Source organism: Ictalurus furcatus, chromosome 18 (assembly GCF_023375685.1).
Source record: "Ictalurus furcatus strain D&B chromosome 18, Billie_1.0, whole genome shotgun sequence".
Taxonomy (NCBI): Eukaryota; Metazoa; Chordata; class Actinopteri; order Siluriformes; family Ictaluridae; genus Ictalurus; species Ictalurus furcatus.
The window spans coordinates 22689067-22713336 of NC_071272.1; the positions used below are offsets into that span (position 1 = coordinate 22689067).

Consider the following 24270-nt stretch of genomic DNA (forward strand, 5'->3'; position numbering starts at 1 on the left):
AGTAGCACCCGTCTGAACAATAACGGACGTTCAGTTCCAGTTGAAATCCCGACGAAAAGGTTGAAACGATTAAACGAGCGACGTCGTTTCATGCCGATTTTGTACGATCGGTTATAAAAGTCTTTCATTCATCGGCGCGTTCTCCGTCGTTCCGCCTCGTCGTACGTTACAATAGCACGTCTACAGAATTTAAAAGAACAAGGCACCTTAAGTAACATTACTGAATCATTTAATGATATTAATTACAACATAGAAATGAGATTTTTTTTAAAAAATAAACGGCACACAAATTAAGCCTTGGTATTAATAAAAAGCAAGAAATCGATGCTTTGGAGCGCATTCTCATGCTATCTCTTAAATTTCCTCTTCCTCTCGAGTCTGTGCCTGGTCCTGTCCGAGTTCTGCTGCCGGAAGTTTATGAGGCAGTCCGTGATTTCCGATATGGGAGTGAAGGATTTGATGGGAGACGAGCTGACGTAATAACCCGGAGCTTGAGAATCCACGCCGTCGGCAGGCGTCACGGACGTGTCCGCGAGGCCGCTGAGGAACACACACACGCGCACACACACACACACACACGCTCAAGACTCAAGACGCTGCAGTTGTACGCGTGAACAGTCTGGCACTTACCGATTGTTTCTGCTTGTGGTATTAGATGGTCCAGCTCCGCTGTCATCTGAAACGAGTTTGAATATCGCGCTTAGACGTCGTTTTAGCATCAAAACTATCACAGAATTTCGTTTTTGGACAAAATCGGAGGTTTTCTTGGTTTAATTTTTACCTGACCCTTGGATAAGATGTACACTAAGTGGAGCGTACGTACCCAGGTGCACCGTTTCTGTCCGATTCAAGGCAGACAGCAAGCCGTTTCCCTTTAAAAATAAGAACAAATCCTAACGATGGTGCAAACTGGATCTGAATGCTCATTTTGCGCATGTCTTAAGTTTTTTTTTTTTTTTGTGATCGTTGCCGCCAAAAACGATCGATTTCACCCCGGCTTTTTAGAAAAAAAAAAAAAAAACTGCGATGCAACTTGCAAAGTTTTGTTCGCTTGTGTCAAGGACCGATTTTTTGAAGAATGGAATAATTTATCAATTTAAAGTTTAATAAAATAGAATATATACCATGAACGTTACATTTTTTTGACCTCAATTTATTTATCCCATGGCTACTTTAAGTTGTGTGCTGAAAGAACTGTCGAGATTTGTTTTTTTAAATAAAGGAAAATAACACCAATAACAGGATGTGCTGGATCAAGTGCTATTCTATTTTGCTGCTGAACATAAACCCTGTTTAAAACCTTCCACCCAGGAAAAACCCGGGAACCTCTGAGGTTTGAGCTCCACGTGGGCGATCTGCATGATCTGAATAGCTCACACAGACAGGTGCGGAACCCGACTCTGAATACGCGTAACTTTCCCTGCGTAAATATCGACACACCTTTTGGAATTAAAGCTCTGAATAGTTTGTAAACCGATATAAGTATTTCGACATGGGTTATATAAATCTTCGGGAAGGCATACCTGCTTTGATCCGAGGGTTTTGTGTTGCAGGCACTGGTCCACATGATGGCTGTACTCCTTGCTCGTGAACAACTTATTACACAAGAAGCATTTCTCTCGCTGCTCTGATCTGATGAAAAACCCCATCGACACCTGGTTAATTATTCAGACGAGACATGAACACAACCCAGCTTTAAAAATACGTGTCATATTTATTGGAACTTTTATTGGAACTCATTTGTAGTAAACGTCAAAATTATTGGCACTCCAAGAAAATGGTTCAAAAAGACGTTCGTAGAAAAACGCGACAATCCTTATTATAAGAACGTTTGGGTTTTGTTTATTTATTTATTTATAATAAGTCATTTTCTCCAGACACTCCTCCTCGGCAGAATTTTCCCCATATTGAGACGTCTCTCACACTCCGTGTGTATGAAATAACTCCCTACTCTACATTAGGGCTGGGCGATATGATAATATATCATCGCCATTGTAATAAATTATGTCATAATATGATTGTCAAAGATAACAAGGAGATAAAATAGACTTTTTTTTTAAAGGTTCCTTCTCATTTTCAGCATTATATATTTAAAAAGTGAAAATCTAATCAAGTAATAGGGGAGTGAATTGAGAAATGAGATTTGTAGTGAACTGAGAAACGTTAGAAGTGTTCTCAAATATAGAATCGTTGCCTTTTGACTTTAAATCTTAATGAATCGTATCAGACGTAACCCTGAGGTTTACACCGTCTAATGCTAACACGGCGTAATTATTTATTTTCTATAAACAAAATGCTATTTGCTAAAATTAAAACGCTAAAATGATTTCGTTTCTTCGTGGCGTGGATTCCACTAGATGCTGGAAACCTTCCTTTGAGACGGTGGTCCATGTTGACGTGATCGCATCACACAATTCCTGCAGATTTTTTCATGCTGCGAATCTCCCGTGCTACCACATCCCAAAACCTGTTCTAGTGGGTTCAGATCCGGTGACTGGGAAGGCCACGGAACTCATCGTCACGCTCATAAAACCAGTTTGAGACGCCTTGTGCTTTGGGACACGGTGCATTATCATGCTGGAAGCATCCGTTAGAAGATGAGTAAATTGTGGCCATGAAGGGATGCACACGATCAGCAACAATACTCAAATAGTCTGTGGCCATGATTCAAGCCATGATTGTTTGGTATTAACGAACCCAAAGTGTACCAAGAAAACCTTCCCCACACCATCACACTACCTCCACCAGCCTGGACACAAGGCAGGTTGGGTCCAAGGATTAATGCTGTTGGTGCCAAATTCTGACCCTACCATCTGTGTGGCTCAGCAGAAACCCAGATTCATCAGACTAGGCTACGTTTCCCTGAAGTGGTGTGCATTCTGAGATGCTTTTCTGTTCACCACAACTGTACAGTGTGGTTATGTAGCCGTTCCGTCAGCTCAAACCAGTCTGGCCATTCTCCGTCGACCTTTATACGCCCCGTTCTGATGGTTGATCCGGACATTAACCGAAGCTGTTGGCCCGTATTTTCATGATTCTGCTGCCACATGACTGGCTGATTACGAGTAGGCGTACAGGTGTTCCTAATAAAGTGCTCAGTGAGTGTATATCATGATAATCACCCACCCTTACCCTACTTACTACAAAGTGATAATTGTACTGTAGGTACTCTACATGTCATAGACAACATCGTTGAGAACTGTATTCGTTTAGACCTGATTATAAAATATAATAATAACAATAATAATAAATTGGGCATGTAACCGTGTATTACACAGAAAGCAGTACGAGACCTGATGCATAAGCTTAAAACCTGAACTCTAAGATGGTTTATACCCAGAAGTGTTCAAATATTTGAGGCTCATCGTTCATAAAATGCAAGTTGAGCCAAACGAAGGCTGTTTAAGAAGTGCAGGTGACGTGAAGGGACACCATGATACTTCTACTTACTTCTCAGACCTCACATCGTCTTCCGTCGCAGTTCTTCTCACGCTCTTCCGTCGAGAACTCCCTGAATACAGGAAGAACCGCTGAGTTTTAAACAAAACATTTACTCGTGCATTGTTGTGAAAACTTTTTTTTTTTTTTTAAACTTGCTGACCTTGTGAAAAGTTGTCCTGCTGGTCCTGGTTCTGGTCCTGGTCCTCCGAAGTGCCGTTACAGTAGGCCGCATGTATCTCGATCTTACCGAGAGAGAAGAGACGAGTGCACATGGGACACTCTACATGAGAGGGAACGGACTCCATCCACGACTGCTCCTCACCTGGACGCTCCTGCTCCATCCTCTCCTCAGGTTCAGCTGGTGGATCCGTCACTTCGTCCACCTCCATGACATCGGACTCTGCCTGCAACTGCGGCTGAAGACGAGAATAGTTCGTGGCTCTCGAAAAAGGTTCGTTTAATATCCTGCGTGTGTGTAAATACAGCTATTAATGCTGCATTACAATAGTTATTACAGTGTTGTTAGTAGTGTGTATTGATGTTGAAGTGGATTGAGAGATGTACCTGTGCAGGACTGGTCACCATCAGCTCTGGTGTCTCATCTTCGGTCATCTGGGTTTCTGTAGTCCAAGACAGGGGTGAGACAGGAGAACGGTTCGATGGTGAAAGTTTCTTTTTAAAGGCACACAATGGAATACTTGTGCAAATATATATATATAAATCTATTAATTCTAACTAATTGGATCATGTTCAACAGAATTTCATTCATGTTTTATTTATTATATACATATTTTTACGAGACCATCTATAAGACTATCTAACTAACTAAATATCCAGTACAGTCCATAAGTATTTGGACAGGGAAGCAATTTTCGTTCTTTTGCCTCTGTACACGACCACAATGGATTTGAAACGAAGCAATTGAGATGCGATCGAAGTGTAGACTTTCAGCTTTAATTCGGGGAGTTTAACAAAAATACTGAATTAACCATTTAGGGATTACAGCCATGGAGTCCCTCTATTTTCACAGGCTCACAAGTAATTGGACAAACTAACAGGATTATGAATATAATGACTTGGAGGCAAATCCTTTGTACTTGATGACTGCCTGAAATCTGGAACCCATGGACATCACCAAATGCTGAGTTTCCTCCCTTGAGATGCTTTGCCAGGTCTTTACTGCAGCCGCCTTCAGTTCCTCCATGTTTGTGGGTCTTTCTGCCTTGGGATTCGTCTTCGGTAAGTGAAAAGCATGTTCAATTGGGTTGAGGTTATCAGACATTTAAGAACATTTCATTTCTTTGCCTTAAGAAGCCCTTGGGTTGCTTTGGCGGTACGCTTTGGGTCGTTATCCATCTGTACTGTGAAGAGCCGCCCTATCAGTTTGACAGCATTTGACTGAATCTGAGCAGAAAGTATAGCTCTATATGTTTCCGAATTCATCCTGCTACTTCTATCAGCAGTCACATCATCAATAAACACCAGTCACCCATTTCCATTGGCAGCCATACAACCCCACGCCATAACACCTCCTCCACCATGTTTGACAGATCACAAGCCCTTCCTTTCCTTCTCCGCGCTCGTCTCTTTGCATCATTCTGGTACAAGTTAATCTTGGTTTCATCCGTCCAAAGAATCTTGTTCTAGAACTGAGCAGGCTTTTTTAGGTGTTTTCTAGCAAAGTCTACCAAATATGTCCTTTCTGTTCTTGAGGGGTTTCGAGTGCATATGGGGCAAACCTCAAGACTGTATTTACATTCACGAAGGCGTCTCTGGATTGTAGACTATGACAATGACACGCCTACCTCCTCCAGAGTGTTCTTGAATTGGCTAGATGTTGTGAAGGGGTTTTTCCTTCGACAAGGAAAGAATTAATCAAGGACTCATCCACTTTAGTTGTCTTCTGTCGTCTTCCAGGCCTTTTAATGCTGCTGAGCTGACCGGTGCATTCCTTCTTTTTAAGAACGTACCAAATTGTTGATTTGGCCGCTCCTAAAGTTCGATATCTCGCCGATAGGTCAGTTTTTTGGTGTTATTTTTTTTTTTTCTTAAGCCTAATAATGGCCTCCTTCACTTGAATCAACACTTCTCTGGACCGCATATTGAGAGTTCATGACGGGGAAACAGACCACACCTGGATATGAAACTGCTTATCAGTCAGTTGTCCAATTACTTTCGAGCCTGTGAAAATGGAGGTACAATTTGGCCATAATTAATGCAATATTTTTTGTTAAACCATTCTGAATTAAAGCTGAAAGTCTACATCCATGGCAGTGGTGTACAGAGGCAAAAATGCATCGCTGTCCACATACTTACGGACCAGACTGTGTCCTACACACACAGCTGGAAACGACGACAGTATTCTACATATTTTAGTAAAACGCTCACAAATGTTTACTCGTAGCTGCTCGGTTTGTTAAATATGGGAAATAAACCCTGAGGTCTGTGGTTCATGTTGTAGAACGACGAGTTTACCTCGATGAAACGTTTTGCTCGTGAAATTACTGACAAGTCTCGCTCGCAGCCGACTGTTACGGTGCTTCACTTTAGCGACTGAGCGACCGTGCGGTAACATGTTAACACAAATCGTATATAAACACACAGGTACGACTGCAATATTGCACCTTCATAACATCAAGGGTCATCGGAAAGTCAAAAACAAGGCGTGTCTTTTAACGTTTGACATTTAAGTTAGAAAAGTGGCCTGAATGAAAACCATTTCCATGTTGTTTTGGTGAAATATACAGTTTACTTGAAGTAGAGATCCATCCATCCATCTTCTATACCGCTTTATCCTTTTCAGGGTCACGGGGAACCTGGAGCCTATCCATCGGGTACAAGGCGGGGTACACCCCGGACAGGGTGCCAATCCATCGTAGGGCACGATCACATACACACTCACACACCCATTCATACACTACGGACACTTTAGACACGCCTACCATGCATGTCTTTGGACTGGGGGAGGAAACCGGAGAACCCGGAGGAAACCCCCGCAGCACATGCAAACTCCGCACACGGTGGGAATCGAACCCCTGACCCTGGAGGTGTGAGGCAAACGTGCTAACCACTAAGCCACCGTGCGCCTGAAGTAGCGATGTCCATGTATATATTACTGTATATAAGACCTGAAATTTTGGATGTCTTAAACCTCCTAAACATTATATCTGATCACTATCTAGGGTACATTTGGCCTAAGTCTAAACCAGGGAGGGGATCTTAATACTTAAGTAAGTTTTCCTTTTTAACTCAAAATAGGGTAAATATGCTGAAAATTCTAACAGAATTTAAATAACCAACTCCGTCTGAAAAGCTTAGCTGTTTTTGTTTTTTTTTTCACCATGGATTAAAAATATGATTTAAAACCATGTAATTACGGTAACTCTATAGAGACCAAATATAGAAAGTCATTTTAGAAAAGAAATGTATCCATCCCCTGAATCAAATCCAAATCACACCATACATATTCACATCTCTAGGATCTAGATATTTTCATACCTGGACACACAGCGCTCTCCACGTCAAAACTTCCGTTCTGAACGTCTTCTCCACGCTCATCGGGCTCAGACTGTCTCCGAGTGTCTTCAGAAAGGTCCTGAGAAATGGGCTTCCTACAACTACGAAACAAACGAGTGTGGTTCGACAGCCATGCTGATTTGGTGATAGTTAATTAAGCAAAAGATACCACGCTGTCGTTACCTGGAAGCTTTGGCTGAGTTTGTGGACTCCTTTTTCCCAAACAGAGGTGGTGATCTCTGCTGTTGAATAGAAATAAAGCATGTGTGTAAGTTGCTGCCTTATGAGATCATTAGTTTTTTTGGAATAATAAAAGTGAACACTACACACTCCAAGCTCCTCCTGAGTCTCAGGAGAGGACAAGACGACGTATGTTTCGTGCTGGCTGTCCTTCGCTCCGTCTTCCGAACAAGGTTGAGACTCTTCCCTCTCCTTCCGCTCCACTTTTTTCTTTTTCGCTTTTTCTTCTTCGTCTCGCCCCTTGTCTTCGTCCTCATCCTCCTCTTCCTCCTCCAGAAGGAGAGGGGCTCGATGGCGCTTCAGTCTCCTGCCATGTGATTTCTCTACCGGGCACGGGAACACCTGCACAAAGAACAGCACCGAACCTTTGAGCATTATGTGCGGAGTCCCACGATTTAAACCTGACGGTATGGTCTAGAGGTCGACTGACTGATCGTTTTTTCCAGGTTGCGTCCATCGAGGGAGCGGCCGAGAAGGGTCCGCTGTCATTCTACAGTACGAGAGCGGCCTCTAGAGGCGAAATAAAAACTAGCTCTGGCAAATTTTGTTGTGTTATTTGAAGTGGTTTTTTAATTCATTTTGGACCTCTCTATTTTTATTTGTTATTTGGACTTTGTTATTTGGAGTGTTACGTTTTGGTTTAGTTTGGCTGTATATATTTTATTTGCTTTACTATTTATTAATAGTTAATATATAAATACATTATATAAAAAGGTCTAACTCACTGGAAGACCCCAGTCAGCTTTGCGAAGGAGCTGTCTCTGGGCCTCTTTCAGGCTCTTCTCGTACACCTCCAGCTGGGCGAGGATTACTCGCGTGTAATCATCTGGGCTTTGGCCCTTGGGGCAGAACGGCACGCCCCAGTAGTACGATACAAGACTGTCCTCTTTCCCTTCCACCGGCGGCGTGAGTCTGCATTCGGTGGACTTTCTAGAAACTTTTGTCTGCTCGGACTCGGCTTGGGAAGGGGATTTGGTCTGAAATGAGTCGTGCGTGGTGATGGCCGTAGGTGGGGAGCAGCAGGGTTGCGTTGGCGAGAGCTTTGGCTGGCCTGCGCGTGAAGCGCGGTCCTGAGGGAAGACTGGGCTTGGAGGAATAATCTGTCAAATGAAACATGCCACACATAAACATATTATCTTACCTTATCACAGTTTGGGTTTTTTTGGAATATTTATAAAGCGATTGTAAAACCTACACACAGACACAACAAATACCTTTTCGTTTTCTTCCTCCTCCTCCTCCTCATCTTCATCAGACAAATGAAGGACCATGTGACTGGTGAACTCTTCCAAAGATTTGGCATCGGCAGGTGAAGACACGTCCAAGTTTGGTGCTCCGTCTGCAACCAAATAGAAAAAGAATAGATTTAATAACCAGATATCTGGCTTTAAAATCTTTCAAAACTTTTTTTCCCTCCATATTGCATTGTTTGTATGGAACCATCGCACAGGAAGCCCAATAACTTGGCAGGCCCTGTCGGCAGGAACCAGTCACTCTGCGTGGTGCATTCGTGCTGCAGGACACTGCTCAGTTTTGCAGCCATGGTGAAAACACCACACACACACACACACGGAAAGAGAAAAGAGAACGTTCTACCTGACACAGTGCTTAAGCCGGTTCCCCGAGAGGATTCATCCTTCACCTTAACAACTTCCCGTGGCTTAAAGTGAAATATTAAGAAGTTAGAAAACTGTGGATAAATTGAAAAAAATTCAAATGGAATAAACATAATCCACTCAATGTGATAATAATAATAATAATAATAATAATCATAATTTAATGAATACCTTCCCTAAGATTTATTTTACAAAAATAACCAAAATACTAGGGTCATTATTTAAATGTACACAACAGCACTGTTTCTCTAATCTGATTGGTCAGAAGTCGCTGATTGATCTTTAACAGCGCGAGTCTGACAGTACCGACAGCTGTAGTTTCGAATCACAGGTTTATATTAACGCGCTTCTTCTAATAGTCCTTGTAAATGAGTTTCATGAGTTACTACAGAAACTAAGACTGAGAATAAAACGTTAAAAAGTGTTGTTTTGTTAAAAGTAAAATGCGAAACGTGTACGGAAGGGAGTCGGCGTGACCGGGACGTTTGCCTCGTCAGGACAGACAGGTTTACGCGTTTTGGGTTCTCTGTAACATGACAAGCTGGGGTTTTTTTGGTTTTTTTTTGGGTGTCTAAGTGTTTTATTAATTTGTAGAGGGGAAAAAAATGCTGGTGAAGGAACGACTGTTTATAGCTGCTATAGTGTGAGACGCGACGCTTTTAAACGTTCCACGACGTTAAACACAACAATAAACGGTTAAAACGCATGATGCATCATGAGGCTGTGGTTTAAGGGGACTTTGTGACATCGCAGCACCGTAAGGTTGATTACTTTTCTGCCTACTTGTTTTTGTGTTATTGAAAATTCCACCCAAGGGATTAGTCAAACATTCTACTAACGACGGGAACTCAGAAATAAATATAATAATAACAACCTCAAAATGACGGGGTGCGTTAATTGTAATTTGTCTCAGAGGTAGCGGAATTTAATTACATACATCGTGTTCCTTCCGTATCTTATGGTTAAGTCCTGAATCCTGAAGAAATGAACTGCTGTACAAACCTGTTCGTCACCTTCAGGCACTGAAACGTGTGACGGAGGCTGAGCTTTCCTGCTGCCTGGAAGGCGTTTTGGGGAATCTTGGCTTTTATGGCTTGAAGATTCTCGAGACGCGTCTTCGGGTTTGCATATGCTGTCTGTAAAGCTGGTGCAGGGAGTGCGATCGCTAAATTCATCCCGTGTTAATTTAGTGCATCTTTTAGAGTCAATCCTATTAAAAACAGGGCTTTTGGGAGGAGGTGGGCCGTTTTGGGATCTGTCAGGACTGGGTAAGTCGACAGAGCTGTTGTTTGTACACGGGATGTTCCTTGGGGATTCGCTGCGGCTCAGCGGGTTCTGGCTCAGTCTTACTACGCAATGACGGAGGTAGATGGGCGACCTCTTGAGCGGAGAGTCGCTCTGTGAACACTCGTCCTCGATGGAGCGTGCGTTAAATTCCTGTTTAACTGGACATGAGGAGTGGGATTCCTGTTAAATAAGAGAACATCGTTATTTAAGGTCAAGAAAAGATCTATTCGGTCATACGTGGTGTAGCTGAGAATCCATCTAGCTGTGGTAAGCTTGCTAATAAACGAAACGGACATCAATTCCATGCAAAGTGACTAACTTGAGAAGCTGCAGAAGGCACAGACGGAAGGGACGGACTCGGAGGTGAAGGTTGCGATGAGGTCCTCTGAGAAAGATCGGGCATCGGCGGTAGCGGACGGACCTCCTCCGAACCTGTCAAAGCACTCGTTCGTGCGGCCGGAACGTCGCCGTCGTTGTCGTCGCTCCCGCCATCCTTCCCATCTTTGCTGGGAAAGGAGAGCTTACACCGAACGCGTGCCGTCACAGTGTCTCGGTCGTGGTGAGGCTTCGCCGCAGACCTGACTCGCACGGAGCCCGTTTCTGAAGCTTGACTGCAGCTGACCTGGAGGATAAGCGCTTCACATGAATGGTAAGTTGTAAAAGTTTAAAAGATATTTTTCAATACTACAAAAGCCGCACAGATTAAAACGGACATTTTGAAACCGTCCGAACTTTCATATCACGGAATACTCCGGCATTTTTCAACCCAATCTCTAACAGGGTTGCCAAAACCGTTAAAATCGCAATCTAAATTTGTTTTCAGTGAACTTCAATTCAAGAAAAGGGTATCTCGTTACAATGGTACCTGCGAGGGGTGGGATATAGATAGATATAGATATATATATATTAGGCAGCAAGCGAACAGTCAGTTCTTGAAGTTGATGTGTTGGAAGCAGGACAAATGGGCAAGCGTAAGGATCAGAACCACGTTGAATAGGGCCAAATTGTGATGGCTGGACGACTGGGTCAGAGCGTCTCTAAAACGTCCGGTCTTGTGAGGGGTTCCCGGTATGCAGTGGTTAATACCTACCAAAATTGGTCCAAGGAAGGACAACCGGTGAATCGCCGACAAGGTCATGAGCGCCCAAGGCTCACCGATGCGTGTAGCCCATTTGCTCTGATCCCACAGAAGATCTACTCTAGCACAAACTGCTGAAAAAGTTAATGCTGGCTTTTTGGATGATAGACCGATCAGAATGCCCATGCTGACCCCTGTCCAGCGCTGAAAGCTCCTACAGTGGGCACGTGAGCATCAGAACCGGACCATGGAGCAATGGAAGAAGGTGGCCTGGTCTGATGAATCACATTTACCTGGGGAAGAAATGGCACCAGGGTGCACTATGAGAAGAAGGCGAGCTGGCAGAGGCAGTGTGATGTTCCGGGAAATGGTCTGCTGGGAAACCCCGGGTCCTGGCATTCACGTGGATGTTATTTTGACATGTACCACCTACATAAACTTTGTCGCAGACCAAGTACACATCTTCACAGCAGTGGTCTCTTTCAGCAAGATACTGCGTCCTGACACACTGCAAAAATTGTTCAGGAACGGTTTGAGGAACATGACAGGGAGTTCAAGGTGTTGACTCGGCCTCCAAATTACCCAGATCTCAATCCGATCGAGCGTCTTTGGGATGTCCTGGACAAACAATTCCGATCCCCACCTCGCAACTTACAGGACTTACTGCTAACGTCTTGGTGCCAGGTACCACAGCACCCCTTCAGAGGTCTTGTGGAGGGCATGCCTCGACAAGGAGGACCTACACTAATATCAGGCAGGTGGTTTTAACGTTCTGGCTGGCCGGTATGATTTTTACCTGAAGACTTTCTGCGATGGCTTTTCTCATGTTGTCATCGTCTACTTGTTCTCTCTGGGTCGCAGTGCTCGCCTCTTGTTTACTCAGTCTCAAAGCCAGATCCAACATCTCATCCTCAGTCATGTCTGATGGCACAAATGGAATACTTTAGATAACGTTTTATTTTACCTGAAATGTTTCATGACCAGGTCTGTGACAAATGTGCACGTGGAAGTCTTGTGACCTTGCACGTGTGTCTTCTTTTCTCTCTCCAGGCGCCGTGCTGTTCTTGGTGTCACTTTAAAGGCACAGTCTTCTTCCTTGTTGTATATATACTAAATAAATAAATAAATAAATAAATAAATATTAGCACCCAGTTGTCAGATTTTTCTAAACAAATAACGTAGGCTTGTGCTCAGTTGTAAATAAAGACTTTTGAAGCCATGTAAACACGCACCTCTTCATCACTTCCCGAGTCGGAGATGACCAGCGTGTCGTTGTCCTCGTCTTCCTCGTCGTTATCATTATCATCATCATCTCTGCGACGAACTTTTCTGCGTCTTTCATTCTGACCCGTGGTCCTTTTTCTCCGAGGCATAACGTTATATATATATATACACACGCACACCGTGTGAGGAGCTATTTCACACTCAGCACTTCTAAACTAGCAAGAACCGAGCTTGCTAGACATCTCGAAAGCTACATCGACATAGCTAAACATTAGCTTGCTAACTGGAGTACTTTTGAATACACTCCTCGTCGACCTTTATATAAAAAAATACCTAAAATATTGTCGCTAATTAATATTAACTACATTTCCTATCGTAGCTAACTAGTTTATTTCTTTCTTTCAGGTAAACTATGCGGTAGAACTAACAGCTAAACAAGCAGTGCACCTTTTACACAACTACTTTCTGGGCCCAAACATTGGCTTCCCTGCATACTTCTATACTTGACAGTATGTGAAAAAGCAGGACGCCCGTTAACTAGCGCACTATTTTCCCCCCATACTATCTAGTATGGTAGAATGCGGCAGCCATTTTCTAGTCACGTGACACGCTATACTGAGCAGAAATGCCAAAACGGGAGCGTTACTGTTAAATCCTGGAAATATGGAAATGTAGCACTGTATACTATTTATATATAGTGCTACATTTATTTTTATATGTTTTATAAGATATTAAAACAAGTTTATATGAATACGATCTGAGGTTTTTTTGTGTGTTGTGTTGATACGTTTTTGGCTCAATTTTGCTTTTTTTATGCAGATCTGGCAACCTGGTATAACTCTCAGGCTTCCATACGATACGATACGATTTGATATTTGACGATACCACTGAATCTGCCAATACGGTATTATTTTGATTTTTAAGGCAACATCTCAATATTTCATTATACCACTGAATTTGCTATGATACCATACGATTTCTATTTTTAAACAACAATTTGACGATCGTAAAACATAACTGAAATATGAGTTCAGAGCTATTTTTGTTTGTGAAACCAAGACTTTTCAGAACTCATTGGTTTATTTGCCGATTTCTGTGTTGTTGTTGTTTTTTGTTGTTGTTGTTGTTTTTTGTTGTTGTTGTTTTGCAGTGCTTGGATTGAGAAGAGGCCATCTGCATTTAGGGGTTATATATCAACACAATGAAGCTGAATTTAATTACTGATCTATAATGAGTATTAATGGGTAATTAACAGTCTTCTTAGTTATTGCTAAAAATGAACAATGACAAGACATCCTAAAATGCATCCTATAATAACATCTAGATAAAAATGTAAAGGTAATAAGAGAATAATTTTGGTCATCTGTAAAAAGATTCAATTCTGCTTTAGTGTTAATAATAATAACATTATTATTGTTATTATGAATAATAATAATAATCGATGTACAAATTATTATTATTTTTTACAATATGTACACTTGCAGTCCATGTTCCGTGTATATACTGTCCTGGTATTTATTGTTTTCCACTCGTTTCACACTGTTGTGTATTTGCACTTTATTTAGTCTTCAATAACTTCAGTAAAAACTAGTACAACAGTAGAAAATGTCAAAAATATCAACAACAAAAAAAGAGTAGTATTATCAATCATGAAACTAATGGTTGTGTTATCTGCAGGTGAGTGTGGTGGTTGCAAGCAAAGAAACGCTCATGCGCAAGAGTAACGACGCCCGCTGCTTGTAACGATGAACCAATCACAGCGCAGGAGGTAAGATTAGACGAAATACGGGTGGGGAAAATAACGTTAAACGCACCGTCTTTATTGAACATGGCGACCCGAGGACCGAATGGAGATTTTCCTTATTTACCTTCGGGGGCAGCGGAGGGTAAATAATCTCACATGCTTATATATTCAACATCAAATAACACATAGATTAATGCGTTACGTGCACAGTAGTTAGTTAGGTAGGTGTTTGGGAAATGTAGCTTACGGTAATGCAACCCATAAAACCTAGCTAGCTTGTTAGCCACTTGAGCTAGGTGCAGAATTGTAGTCAGTTAGCATTTAGCTAGTTTTGGAGAGACACCACAAGGTCGCTGGATGGTTAAGGAGAGGGCATGTTGATTCATTTTGGTTATTCGAGTATTGATAAAAAATATATAGTTGTCCTGTCTCGACTCTTAAACGTTACAATAAGACGGGAGTAAGAAAGAAACATGGACTTAAATCGCTTATGAATAAATTGCGTCCATTGAAAAAGAAAAATGCCATTCAGACTGTTGAGTTGCTGAATCGTTTTATTCAACAAGTCGCTTTTGTGTTCCAGTGAACCGACTGATCCAGGAAAATGGCGACCTGTTTTCCGAGTCGCAGTGTAAAGTGTGCAACGCTGTCCTCATTTCAGAGTCACAAAAACTCGCGCATTACCAGGTAACCCGTTTTATATTTTCACCCGAGTCGAATGTGTGTGTTCAAGAATCGGTTCGATCCGGATTCCTCTGTAACGTGCGAGTCGATTCATAGATTTGAATCGATTTGATTCAATTCACGGAGCCGGTTTATAGAGTCGATTCATGGAGTTGATTCATAGTTGTGCTTTTACATTTCCAGAGCAAGAAGCATGCAAGCAAAGTCCGACGCTACATGGCCACCCATGAAGACGAACCCTTTGCCAAGAGATTCAAACCCTCATCACATGATGCTGAAGTAAGAGTTTTATAAATAAACACTTTATTGCCTCTTTTAAAATTATTATTACAGAGTTCATTTGCTGTCCTGTTCCTCCTGTACTCCAGCTCTCTGCTCCACCTCAAAACATTGTTCCGGACAGATGGAGCAGAGTTCTACCATATACGTTAATCTTCATAACTTCCTCATCAAGAGCTCCTTCAACTTAATTTTCTCGTGATCTTGACATAACAAAAAAGCTTTTTTCTCACAACGTCATTTTATCACGAGGATGTCTCGCACCTTGTGAATGGGGACTGGTGTTGCATCCACCTTGGCGTCTTCGCCATCTCGATCGCCGAATAACTGTCCGCGGTAGAGGTGAACTTTCTCCGCGTTGAGAGAGAGAGAGAGAGAGAGAGAGAGAGATGTGTCCACTTCTCAAGTCCCTGATTGCAATAGAAAAATGAATTTGTTTGTCTATAACGCTGCAGGATCGCGCTCAGCTTTTGCTGCCTCCAGAACAATAAAAACGACACGTTGTCATGTCGAGTGCACAGCAAAAAATTCAGTCAACAGAATGCAACTTTTGTTATGTCCGGATCACGAGAAAATTACGTCGTGATCATGAGAAAAGAATAACGAGGAAAAATAATAAAAATAAATAAAAGACACTTTTCTGTTGCTCACCTTTCTCATAGCCCCAATATAGCGACAAGAAGTTATTATTATTTGACCCACCTGTCAAAAATGCAGACTTCCACAAGCTCTAATAAAGGCCTATTAGGGCAGGTACCATGCTGCCCCATACTCGGGACAACTACAACGAAGTAGGGACGGGTCGTTCGTTTTGAACGAATCTTTTATATGACTCTCGAATAACAAGTTAAACGACGTCGCCGAATTGAAGTTGCCAATTGTATGTGGTTGTTTTTTTTCTTTTCATTTGCATCCCTTGTCTCGTTTCTCGCAGAGTGGCGAAGTGTTGCAGAATGAAGGGGACAAATACAAATCCTGCGAAGTGTGCAACATGAGCTTTTCCTCTCCAGTGGTGGCTCAATCTCATTACCAAGGCAAAGTTCACGCCAAGAATATTAGATTCGGAAAAAGCCTCGGAGTACAGACACCTGGTACGAGTACGATCTATTTTTTTGGTTCGAATTGTCAGATTGGTTTCGCTTCTGGTGCAAGTGTGTGTATTTAGAAGTGTGTGTGTTCCTGGTTTCTGTCCCAGCCACACCTCAACCCGTTGCTCAAGTGAAGAAGTTGGATGGACAGACCGGCGAAGGACGAGGCTCCGATGATCACGACCCCAACCGCTTCTGCACCATCTGTCAGGCTTCCTTCAACAACCCAGTGATGGCGCAACAACACTACAGCGGCAAGAAGCACAAAAAACACCTGACCAAGCAGAAACTGATTGAGACCTTCGGGCCTTCCACCGCTCCAGGTGAGGAAGGCGCACCAGCATAAACGATATAACGATATAAAACGCCACTGATATAACAATAATATAACAACAACGTAATAATAATACAAGTACACTCTTTCAAAGAGCGCATGCGGTTTTTTCTTTTTTTTTTGTGTGCTTGAGAAAGAGTACAGATAGTACAAACTCATGGTGTTCTTACTGCTTGTACTAAAAAGCTTTTGATCTGAAGGTGTGTGATTAAATGTTTGAAATCGGTGTCGTAGACAAAAATATAACCGTGCCGACGTATTCGTTTCTTTCATTAGAAAACTAACATTTTATTTACAACAAAAATATATATTTTTTTAAACGGACGACTCGGAGCGAAATATTCTGAAAAGCAGCCGATAAGAGTCCGGCGTCGGTGTGAACTCCTTTAATACTGTTTAAAAAGCATCTCAGGGAAATTCCTCAAGAAATCGGGTGAGAAAACGCCAAGAATACGTTTCTGGAAATTCTCGGCAAAAAGGGCGTCGACTTTGAAGATGCGAAAATACTCAAATTATTTTGATTTATTTTGGATTTTTTGATCACGACATAATTCCCATAGTTCCATGTGTCTTACTCCAGAGTTTTGATGACTTTATTATTATTCTACAATGTGGGGAAAGAAAGAAATAAAAATAAAGAATGAGTGTGTCTAAATTTTAGACTGGTAGTGTGTGTGTGTGTGTGTGTGTGTGTGTGTGTGTGTGTGTGTGTGTGAGAGAGAGAAATGTTGCATGCCTATATAACAAAAACAATATGTGAGAAACAGCAGAAGTAATTGCTAATGCTTTCCCCTTCAGCCTCTACAGTAAAGGGCTACCCGTGTACCATGTGTAATATCGAGCTCAATTCGGTGGAACAGTACCAGGCTCATATCAGCGGCGCCAAACACAAGAACCAGTACGTATACCATCACGCCCAACCCACAAACAAAAGCTGCCAGGTTCTGAGTTGTTTAACAAATCTGGATGTAAATATGAGGATCGTTTGATCTCTAAAGCCAAACGTTTTCAATGTATAACGAAACTTGGAACTTGCCATTCCAGTACTTTCGGAGGGGTCTGTATGAACTTAACCCTTTCTTGCATAGTATCCACAGTCAATTTAAGGCTCTTTTTAGTAAAACACAAGCTGGAAACCACCTCTAAATCACTCAAGACTCTAACTTTAACATGACTCGTTATCCTGATTTGTAAACTATTTGCCATTCTGATTGGAATATGTCTTCACAAAAAACTCTGTTAATGATGGTAGCTTACCATCGTACAACTTGTACTGTTTGGTGGGGGAAATTTGGTATTAATCCATCCCTATTCTCATTAGCGCATCATAGACGGGTTTTCTGACTTTGCAGCGTTCGACTCAAGGAAGGTGGGAACTCAACGGTGAGCCCCCTGGGGAAAAAACAGCCGGTCTATCTGTATGGCTATAACCAGGAGCAGGAAGCCGAGGAGGACTGGGGCAGTTTAAAGCAGGACTATGAGTCAGGAGGAATGTAAGGCTTCGGCGCCCTTCGACACGTTCACGACGAGCTGCTCCTGTTCAAGCGAAGGCAACGTCTCCCTTCACGACGCCACCAGATTCCGCTCTAACATCGCTCGTTATTCTGTATGGTGTATCGTTCTCACTCAGAGGTAGATGAGTGAACACCGCTAACCTCCATACTGTTATTATTATTATTTTTTTTTTACAAGTATTTAAATGAGTGTAATCTTATAGTAATGCGTTAGATAAATAGTCATTACACAACATTGTGTAACGACTGAAATTATTCCTGGAGGGAACAACAACAGCAACGGTTTGTTTTTGTTTTTTTCCCCCCCCCTCCCTGCTTTACTTTGGTCTTCTAAGACTGGAGATGTGCAAGACCTAAACTATTTAATAATAATAATAAAAAAAAACTGTATCCTTTCCGGTTACTCCTGAGCTTTGTAGTAATCTAATCTCTGTATTTTTTTTTTGTTTGTTTGTTTTTAAAAAAAAAAAAAAAAAAGAGTGAAGATTAGTTTCCTGATCTTTCTATGTTTCCATAGTCAATGTGAAGTCATTACCTTATTTGCCCAGTAGAGGGCAGTAGATAGCTTTTTGTTTGTTTGATTTTAAGTATAATTTTTGGTGTTTTAGTTATGTGTTTCGTTATCGTACGTGCTTGGCGCATACTCCTGGATGTCGCGGCGCACAGTGTTGGACCCGCAGGTCAAAACCGAGCTACAGTTTGTGTTGCTCAACTGCATAACTTTTTAAATACGTTTCTATCCTATTTTGTACAGGACTCCGCTGATGACGTCCGTGCTTAAAGAGAAAAAAATAATTGCATGACCACGACGAGGGAAGAAGAAAATTAAGTGCGGCTACGTATTGTATATACGTTGTTTTTTTTTTTGTATGTTTGTTTTTTAAGGAAACTACAACACGCTTGGATGGAAAAGCTGCCGTTCGTCCGTATCAGTTGCGATAAATAAATAAATAAATAAATACAAAAGTATTTCACGCGCACAACTTATCGTTACGCACTGCACCGTTTTCCTAGAAGAGAACGGACGTTATGCACAAGCCGTTTGTTTAGAGGTGTAACAGTCGATTTTTATTTATTTTTCTTCTTCTTCCCTTCTTACTTTTACAGATAACCTGGAATGTATGTAAGACTCGATTTAAAAAAAAAAAGTCCTTAATCATTTTATAGATACGTTAATTAATTAATGAGTCACTGTAAATCCTGTGGGCGGGGCTTTACGGACATCGGCGGGAATTAGGCTTGCTGCCATAGTCGTCGTTACCGGTGTTACACGGTGTTCACACACCGATTACATCACTTGCCCACCGCGGCACCGCCCCCACTGTCGTTTTGCCTTTTTATGGTAATAAAAATCATTCCGTTCGGTTAGAGAACGGACGCTACGATTAAAAACCGAACACGTCTGCTCAATTCAGCACGAGCCGAATGAGTCGGAGTCGCAGCACCGATCAGCAGGAGTCCGATTTCACTTATCACCATCGTTAAGAATAATAATGACCCCCCACCATTCACGCAATTACGAACACGGGCGGGAACGGGATGGAGGTGGGCCACCTAAAAGAAAAGTAATTGACGCAAATCGTAAATTACGGAGCCGAGACGGTCATCGTTTACGTTTTCCGTCCGAGATTATCGCTAGATTAGCGCCGTACCTCCAGACCCGAGTGTTCGGATGTTTGTAGGATGTATATTTATATGGAATGATCACTGTAACCACCTCATGAACTGATTTAGATTTTTCCAATTAGGGTCAAGGTCACAGCAAGGTCAAGGGTCTGAAATAGTTTCTTATTGAATCGCTTCCTTCCTGTTTTGAAGTATATTTTAAAGGATCGAACATGTGCGCAGCAGAGGCATCCCTGTCGAGTTCTCCTTGTTTATTTTAGATGTTGTATATAGTAATAATAATTGCTAATAAATTGTCCATGTGAACACACGATAGTTTGTGTGTTTGTATGTGAGCGTGTCTTAACTCGTACGTCTCGACTAGAACGGTCGAGCAGCAGCTTTTTCCCTCAGGCCGCGATAATCTTCCTCGTTCCTCCGTCGTCACACCTTCCTAAATCACGGCCAGGCGTCAGGATCTTGTCGCTTTTAAGGAGGATGTCGACAGTACGGCTCTGTAGTTTTGTATCTCTCGGTGTCTTAAGATTAATAGACTGATTTATTCAACTTTTTTATTTTTATTTTATTTGACTTTGTGGTGCCCGTGTCCTCACGTCACGCCAGTAATCGTGCGCGTAAACCGATCGGTCCTGTCCCGACGTTCATCTGACCCGTCGAAGCGATTCTAAAGGTTATTTGCGGACAGATTTCAGTAGCGCCCTCCTGTGGTTTACGCTAAACGTGGTCAGGAGTTGGAGCGGCGGTACGGATACGGGAGTCGTAATTAAAATTCCTGTTTTAGTTTACAGGGCTGCGGGAGTCGCCAAGTACAATTTCCTCTGGTGTAAAATTCCCGGGGCGAAGTTCTCCGCCGCCTATAATATGATAAGCGTGTTATAAAATGTACGGTATCCTACATTTAAATAACTTCCATTGCAAATAAATAAATAAATAAATAAATAAAATTGTGAGCTCCCTGAGGACGTATCAGCGTATTTGTGTTAAGATTTCAATCCTCCGGTAGCTTCGATTCAGCAATGCGTGTACATCAGCTGACCTCCAGGTGGTCCAAATGTTGTTTATTCAATCTTGTTTGAGTTTATAAAAAGAATTTGTTTTTGTTATGTACATCATCCACCGTAGAAAAGAGAAAAAAAATCAAACGCTAGTTATTTGTGCGGGGGGGGGGGGGGAGCGTACTAACCCTTTATTTACATTTTTACACACGGTAATTAAAAGTATTGTAAGGGCCAAGTTTCATGCATGTCAGAACATTTTAGTTGTTTAGGATATTAACACGCTCTCCTAGTAATGTTAAAGGCTTGTCTCATCAAGCAGAACTGACACAATTGTAAGAGAAATGTGTAATAGAGGAACATCTGTTTACAGATGTTCGTTTAACATATAGGGCTGTGTAAAATGCTAAAAAAAAAAAAAAGTTGCATTGTTGCCTTATGGATCGCGTATTAGCTTTTGTGTCATGACTGGTGTGTGTGTGTGTGTGTTTTTTTTGTTTTGTTTTAAAATACATTGTAAGCGCCAATTAGTACGTTTCCGTTTAGTAAATTTGTTTTCAGAAAAAGAAAAAAAAAAGTTTCTTGGTGTTATTTCAGAAGTAAAATTCACGGAGCTCTTTTCGTGACCGAATAATCACGTCCTCTAGATGGCGCCCTTGGCATTTGACGTAAAATATGGATCGATTGATATACTGTGGCTGTAGTCACGAACCTGGAAATTTGTATTGCAGTGTTATGTTATAGCTTTTCCGAAAGGTATGCGTCGATTGTGTCCCCACAAAAAAAAAAAAAACAACAATTAAAGGTTGTAACTCTTAATCTGCGCTGGAATGGTTTCATAGTCGTCACCCCCACCACCACCACCACCATCCACCCCCTATTTAGGTCTCAATGGTACATTCCTTTTCAGTAATAAAGGTGAATGAAGCCTGCTTTTTTTGGCACAGGTAGACTTCCATTCATAAAAACGCAGAGGGAGGGTTCACTGTTTTCATTGATAAGATCTATTTACATAGAGAGAGGAGGTGGAGGGGCGGAGGCTGGCCTGGTTCGTAGTGTGTGAGGCGCCACAATGTATAAACAGCCCAGCTCTATATACAGCCCTATATACACACACACTCTCCCCCTGTGCTCCTCAAACCAACCAAACACACAGTCATTACTTTTTCCATGAGCGTCCACGTTTACGTTCGCTTTGCCGGGTTTGTCTCCGCCGAGTCACGACAGAAAAATTAAAAATGTCTTGCTTTGTGAAGACACGAGCTCATCTAATATTCTCTACGGAATAGTTAGCAGTTTTATTTAGTCCTGCCCTGAATAAGCTATTTCACATAACGGACACAATAATAACTGGAATTTACCAAAATGAACCAGTTCAAAGTTTACACACCCTTGATGTTTAACACCATGTGTTCACGAGTCCCGTGTTTGTCCTGAGCAGTTAAACTACCCGCTGTTCTTCAGAAAAACCCTCCGGGTCCTGCACATTCTTTACTTTTCCCGCATCGTCTGCGTATTCGAACCCTTTCCAACAGCGCCTATATGACGTTCAGATCCATCTTTTCACACCGAGGACGACCGAGGGACTCGTACACGACTATTACAAAAGGTGCCAACGTTCACCGTTGCTCCAGAAGGCAAGACGTGAGAGCCAGCGGGGTGTAAACTTTTGAACAGGATGATTGGTGTCAATTGTTTTTGTTTTGTCTTCTGGGAAACATGTAAATATTATTTTATGTAGCTTCTGAAATGGAAAAATACAAGACCTTTCAACAAAATAACACTCGTGACGGAATACTCCGGTAATGAATGTGAATTAGGATACGTGTGATTGCTAGCGGAGACGATTAAAGCCAGTTTAAAAATGGCTCGTCCTGTCCGAACTTTAAACTCGACTTTGGAGCGCCACATTGCTCGTCGGTTTTAGCACGTAAGCGTGTTTGTTTAGGACCTGGCTATGCAAATATAGTTGCTGGACGTAGTGTTTGAGGTGAATGGACCGTGTACAACCTTTAGTCCGTTACAACTAGGGTGTATTTTCATCCGGAGAAAAGTTAGTCGATAGATTATAGATTAAAAACCGTGTACCTTTTTGTTATTAGAGGTCATGTTCCGGGCCTCACTTAAGTGTCGGATTTCATTTCAGTGATTTTTATTTTTCTAACCCTTATGGTCAGGTCAGTTCCATAAGTTCCACACACTTATTTATATTATGACTTCTTGTAGCTGACAGGCCCTGTGGGGGGTAACGTGTGTTCGAAACGGTGTTTTCCTTCCTGTACGCGCTGTAGCAGACTGTGTACGTACGAGTTTTGGCAGGTGGAAAGGGGATCCGTTCACTGCCGTTAGATCACCCCTTTAACCTGAGCGTATTCCTTTCAGCTTCTAAATGAAGTTTGAAGGTGGAATCTGAAGGTGGGTGAAAATCTCCTTCCGATTTAAATGAGCGAGAAAGATCTCGGGTGGGAATTAAAGGGGCTTGTACTTAAAGTACGAGAAAGATCTGCGACGCAAAAAGAAAAGAGAACTTTCAGATAACAACTTTCAGATAAGGATAATGTAAGAACATTGCATTAAATATTAAATGAAATCACCCCAAACCATATGGGGAAATGAATTATGGTTTGATGAGACTAATTCCAAAAGGTATGTTTGGTTACCCCTAAAAAATTTTTTAAAAAATCACCAAAAGTACACCATACCTACGGTGAAGCATGGTGGTGGAAGCGTCATGCTTTCGGGCTGAAGTCATGCAAGCTCCTCTGAATATTGTAGAGATTTTGTATTCATTTCTTCAATCGCAAAATTCTTTAACATCTGTGTTTTTTTTTTGTTGTTTTTTTTAATTGTGTAACGGTTGCACTGTTATATCTTCTTTAATCGTCAAATCGGTTCATTTGTCGTGTAGGACGCATCCGGTGACGTCTGGGACGGAGACGCCCAGAGGTCAAAGGCTCGAAGCCTGTGTGAACGCAAACTAAATAGGAATCAGAGGTAGCAAGGTATCGAGTGCCTTACTGTTGGGTTCTTGAGAACTGCCTGAATGAGCAGAAATGCTTCTGCATATAGGTTTTCTTTTCTTTTTTATTTATAAGTACATTAACCCGCTCTCTTATACGTCTGCGTTTAACTCGAGTACGTAGCGTAGAACCACTAAAGCAGATGCAAACTATTCCCGGCCCTTGGTGGTACAAATAAATGTTTAACTTTGGGGATTTCCTGGAAATCTGTTTCAATCACCAATCTGTCAGAATATATATATATATAAATAAATAAGTTTAAAAAACGTGATGTGCAAAAGGTTAACAAAAGAAGCACACATGTGTTTTGCTCTGTGGCTGAACTAGCCATGATTCAGTCTCCAAAAAAAGAGCAAATCTTCCTCTTGAGGTTTTGCGATATCTTTGAAATGTTTATCCTCTAAAAACAAACATGCCACAACCTGCACGTTCGGTTTCAACTCAAACATATTATGTTGAAAGCGTAACGTCCCCGAAGATCCCACGTTGCCAAATGTTCGCGGCCCGCTGTAGCAACGCTGTTTCATAACCCCGAATCGGATGTTGGGCTGACGCAGTCCAACAAACACGGGGTGAAATTTCGA

The 24270-nt window shown here is 41.9% G+C and overlaps 2 protein-coding genes and 1 non-coding gene across 5 annotated transcripts; 1 reads left to right on the plus strand and 2 right to left on the minus strand.

Moving 5' to 3' along the window:
- Positions 1–212: 212 nt before the first annotated feature.
- On the minus strand, positions 213–12950 carry uimc1 (ubiquitin interaction motif containing 1). 3 transcript variants are annotated; one of them, XM_053648463.1, is made up of 18 exons: positions 12411–12942; positions 12198–12288; positions 11975–12099; positions 10420–10722; positions 9816–10280; positions 8794–8857; positions 8412–8536; positions 7923–8297; positions 7288–7539; positions 7141–7196; positions 6940–7058; positions 4006–4061; positions 3602–3857; positions 3451–3511; positions 1524–1632; positions 824–872; positions 631–676; positions 213–540 (listed from the first exon to the last, which is right to left on the minus strand). In XM_053648463.1, the coding sequence occupies exons 1-18, from the start codon at positions 12549–12551 to the stop codon at positions 348–350; spliced, it is 2886 nt and encodes a 961-aa protein (XP_053504438.1). In that variant the 5' UTR covers positions 12552–12942; the 3' UTR covers positions 213–347. The 3 variants fall into 3 exon arrangements, 2 of the variants coding, with proteins under 2 accessions (XP_053504438.1, XP_053504437.1); XM_053648462.1 differs by having other exon boundaries at positions 7141–7199; positions 12411–12937; XR_008388361.1 differs by having other exon boundaries at positions 447–540; positions 1524–1655; positions 7141–7199; positions 12411–12950.
- Positions 8626–8754, minus strand: LOC128622917 (small Cajal body-specific RNA 14). The gene has a single exon (XR_008388476.1). It is a non-coding gene; the product is annotated as a small Cajal body-specific RNA 14 (non-coding RNA).
- Positions 12951–14177: 1227 nt separating the features above from the next.
- Positions 14178–20630, plus strand: znf346 (zinc finger protein 346). The gene is made up of 7 exons (XM_053649165.1): positions 14178–14288; positions 14730–14833; positions 15014–15109; positions 16044–16200; positions 16305–16520; positions 17330–17429; positions 17884–20630. Exons 1-7 carry the CDS (start codon positions 14231–14233, stop codon positions 18026–18028), a joined length of 876 nt encoding a protein of 291 aa, XP_053505140.1. The 5' UTR covers positions 14178–14230; the 3' UTR covers positions 18029–20630.
- Positions 20631–24270: the final 3640 nt, after the last annotated feature.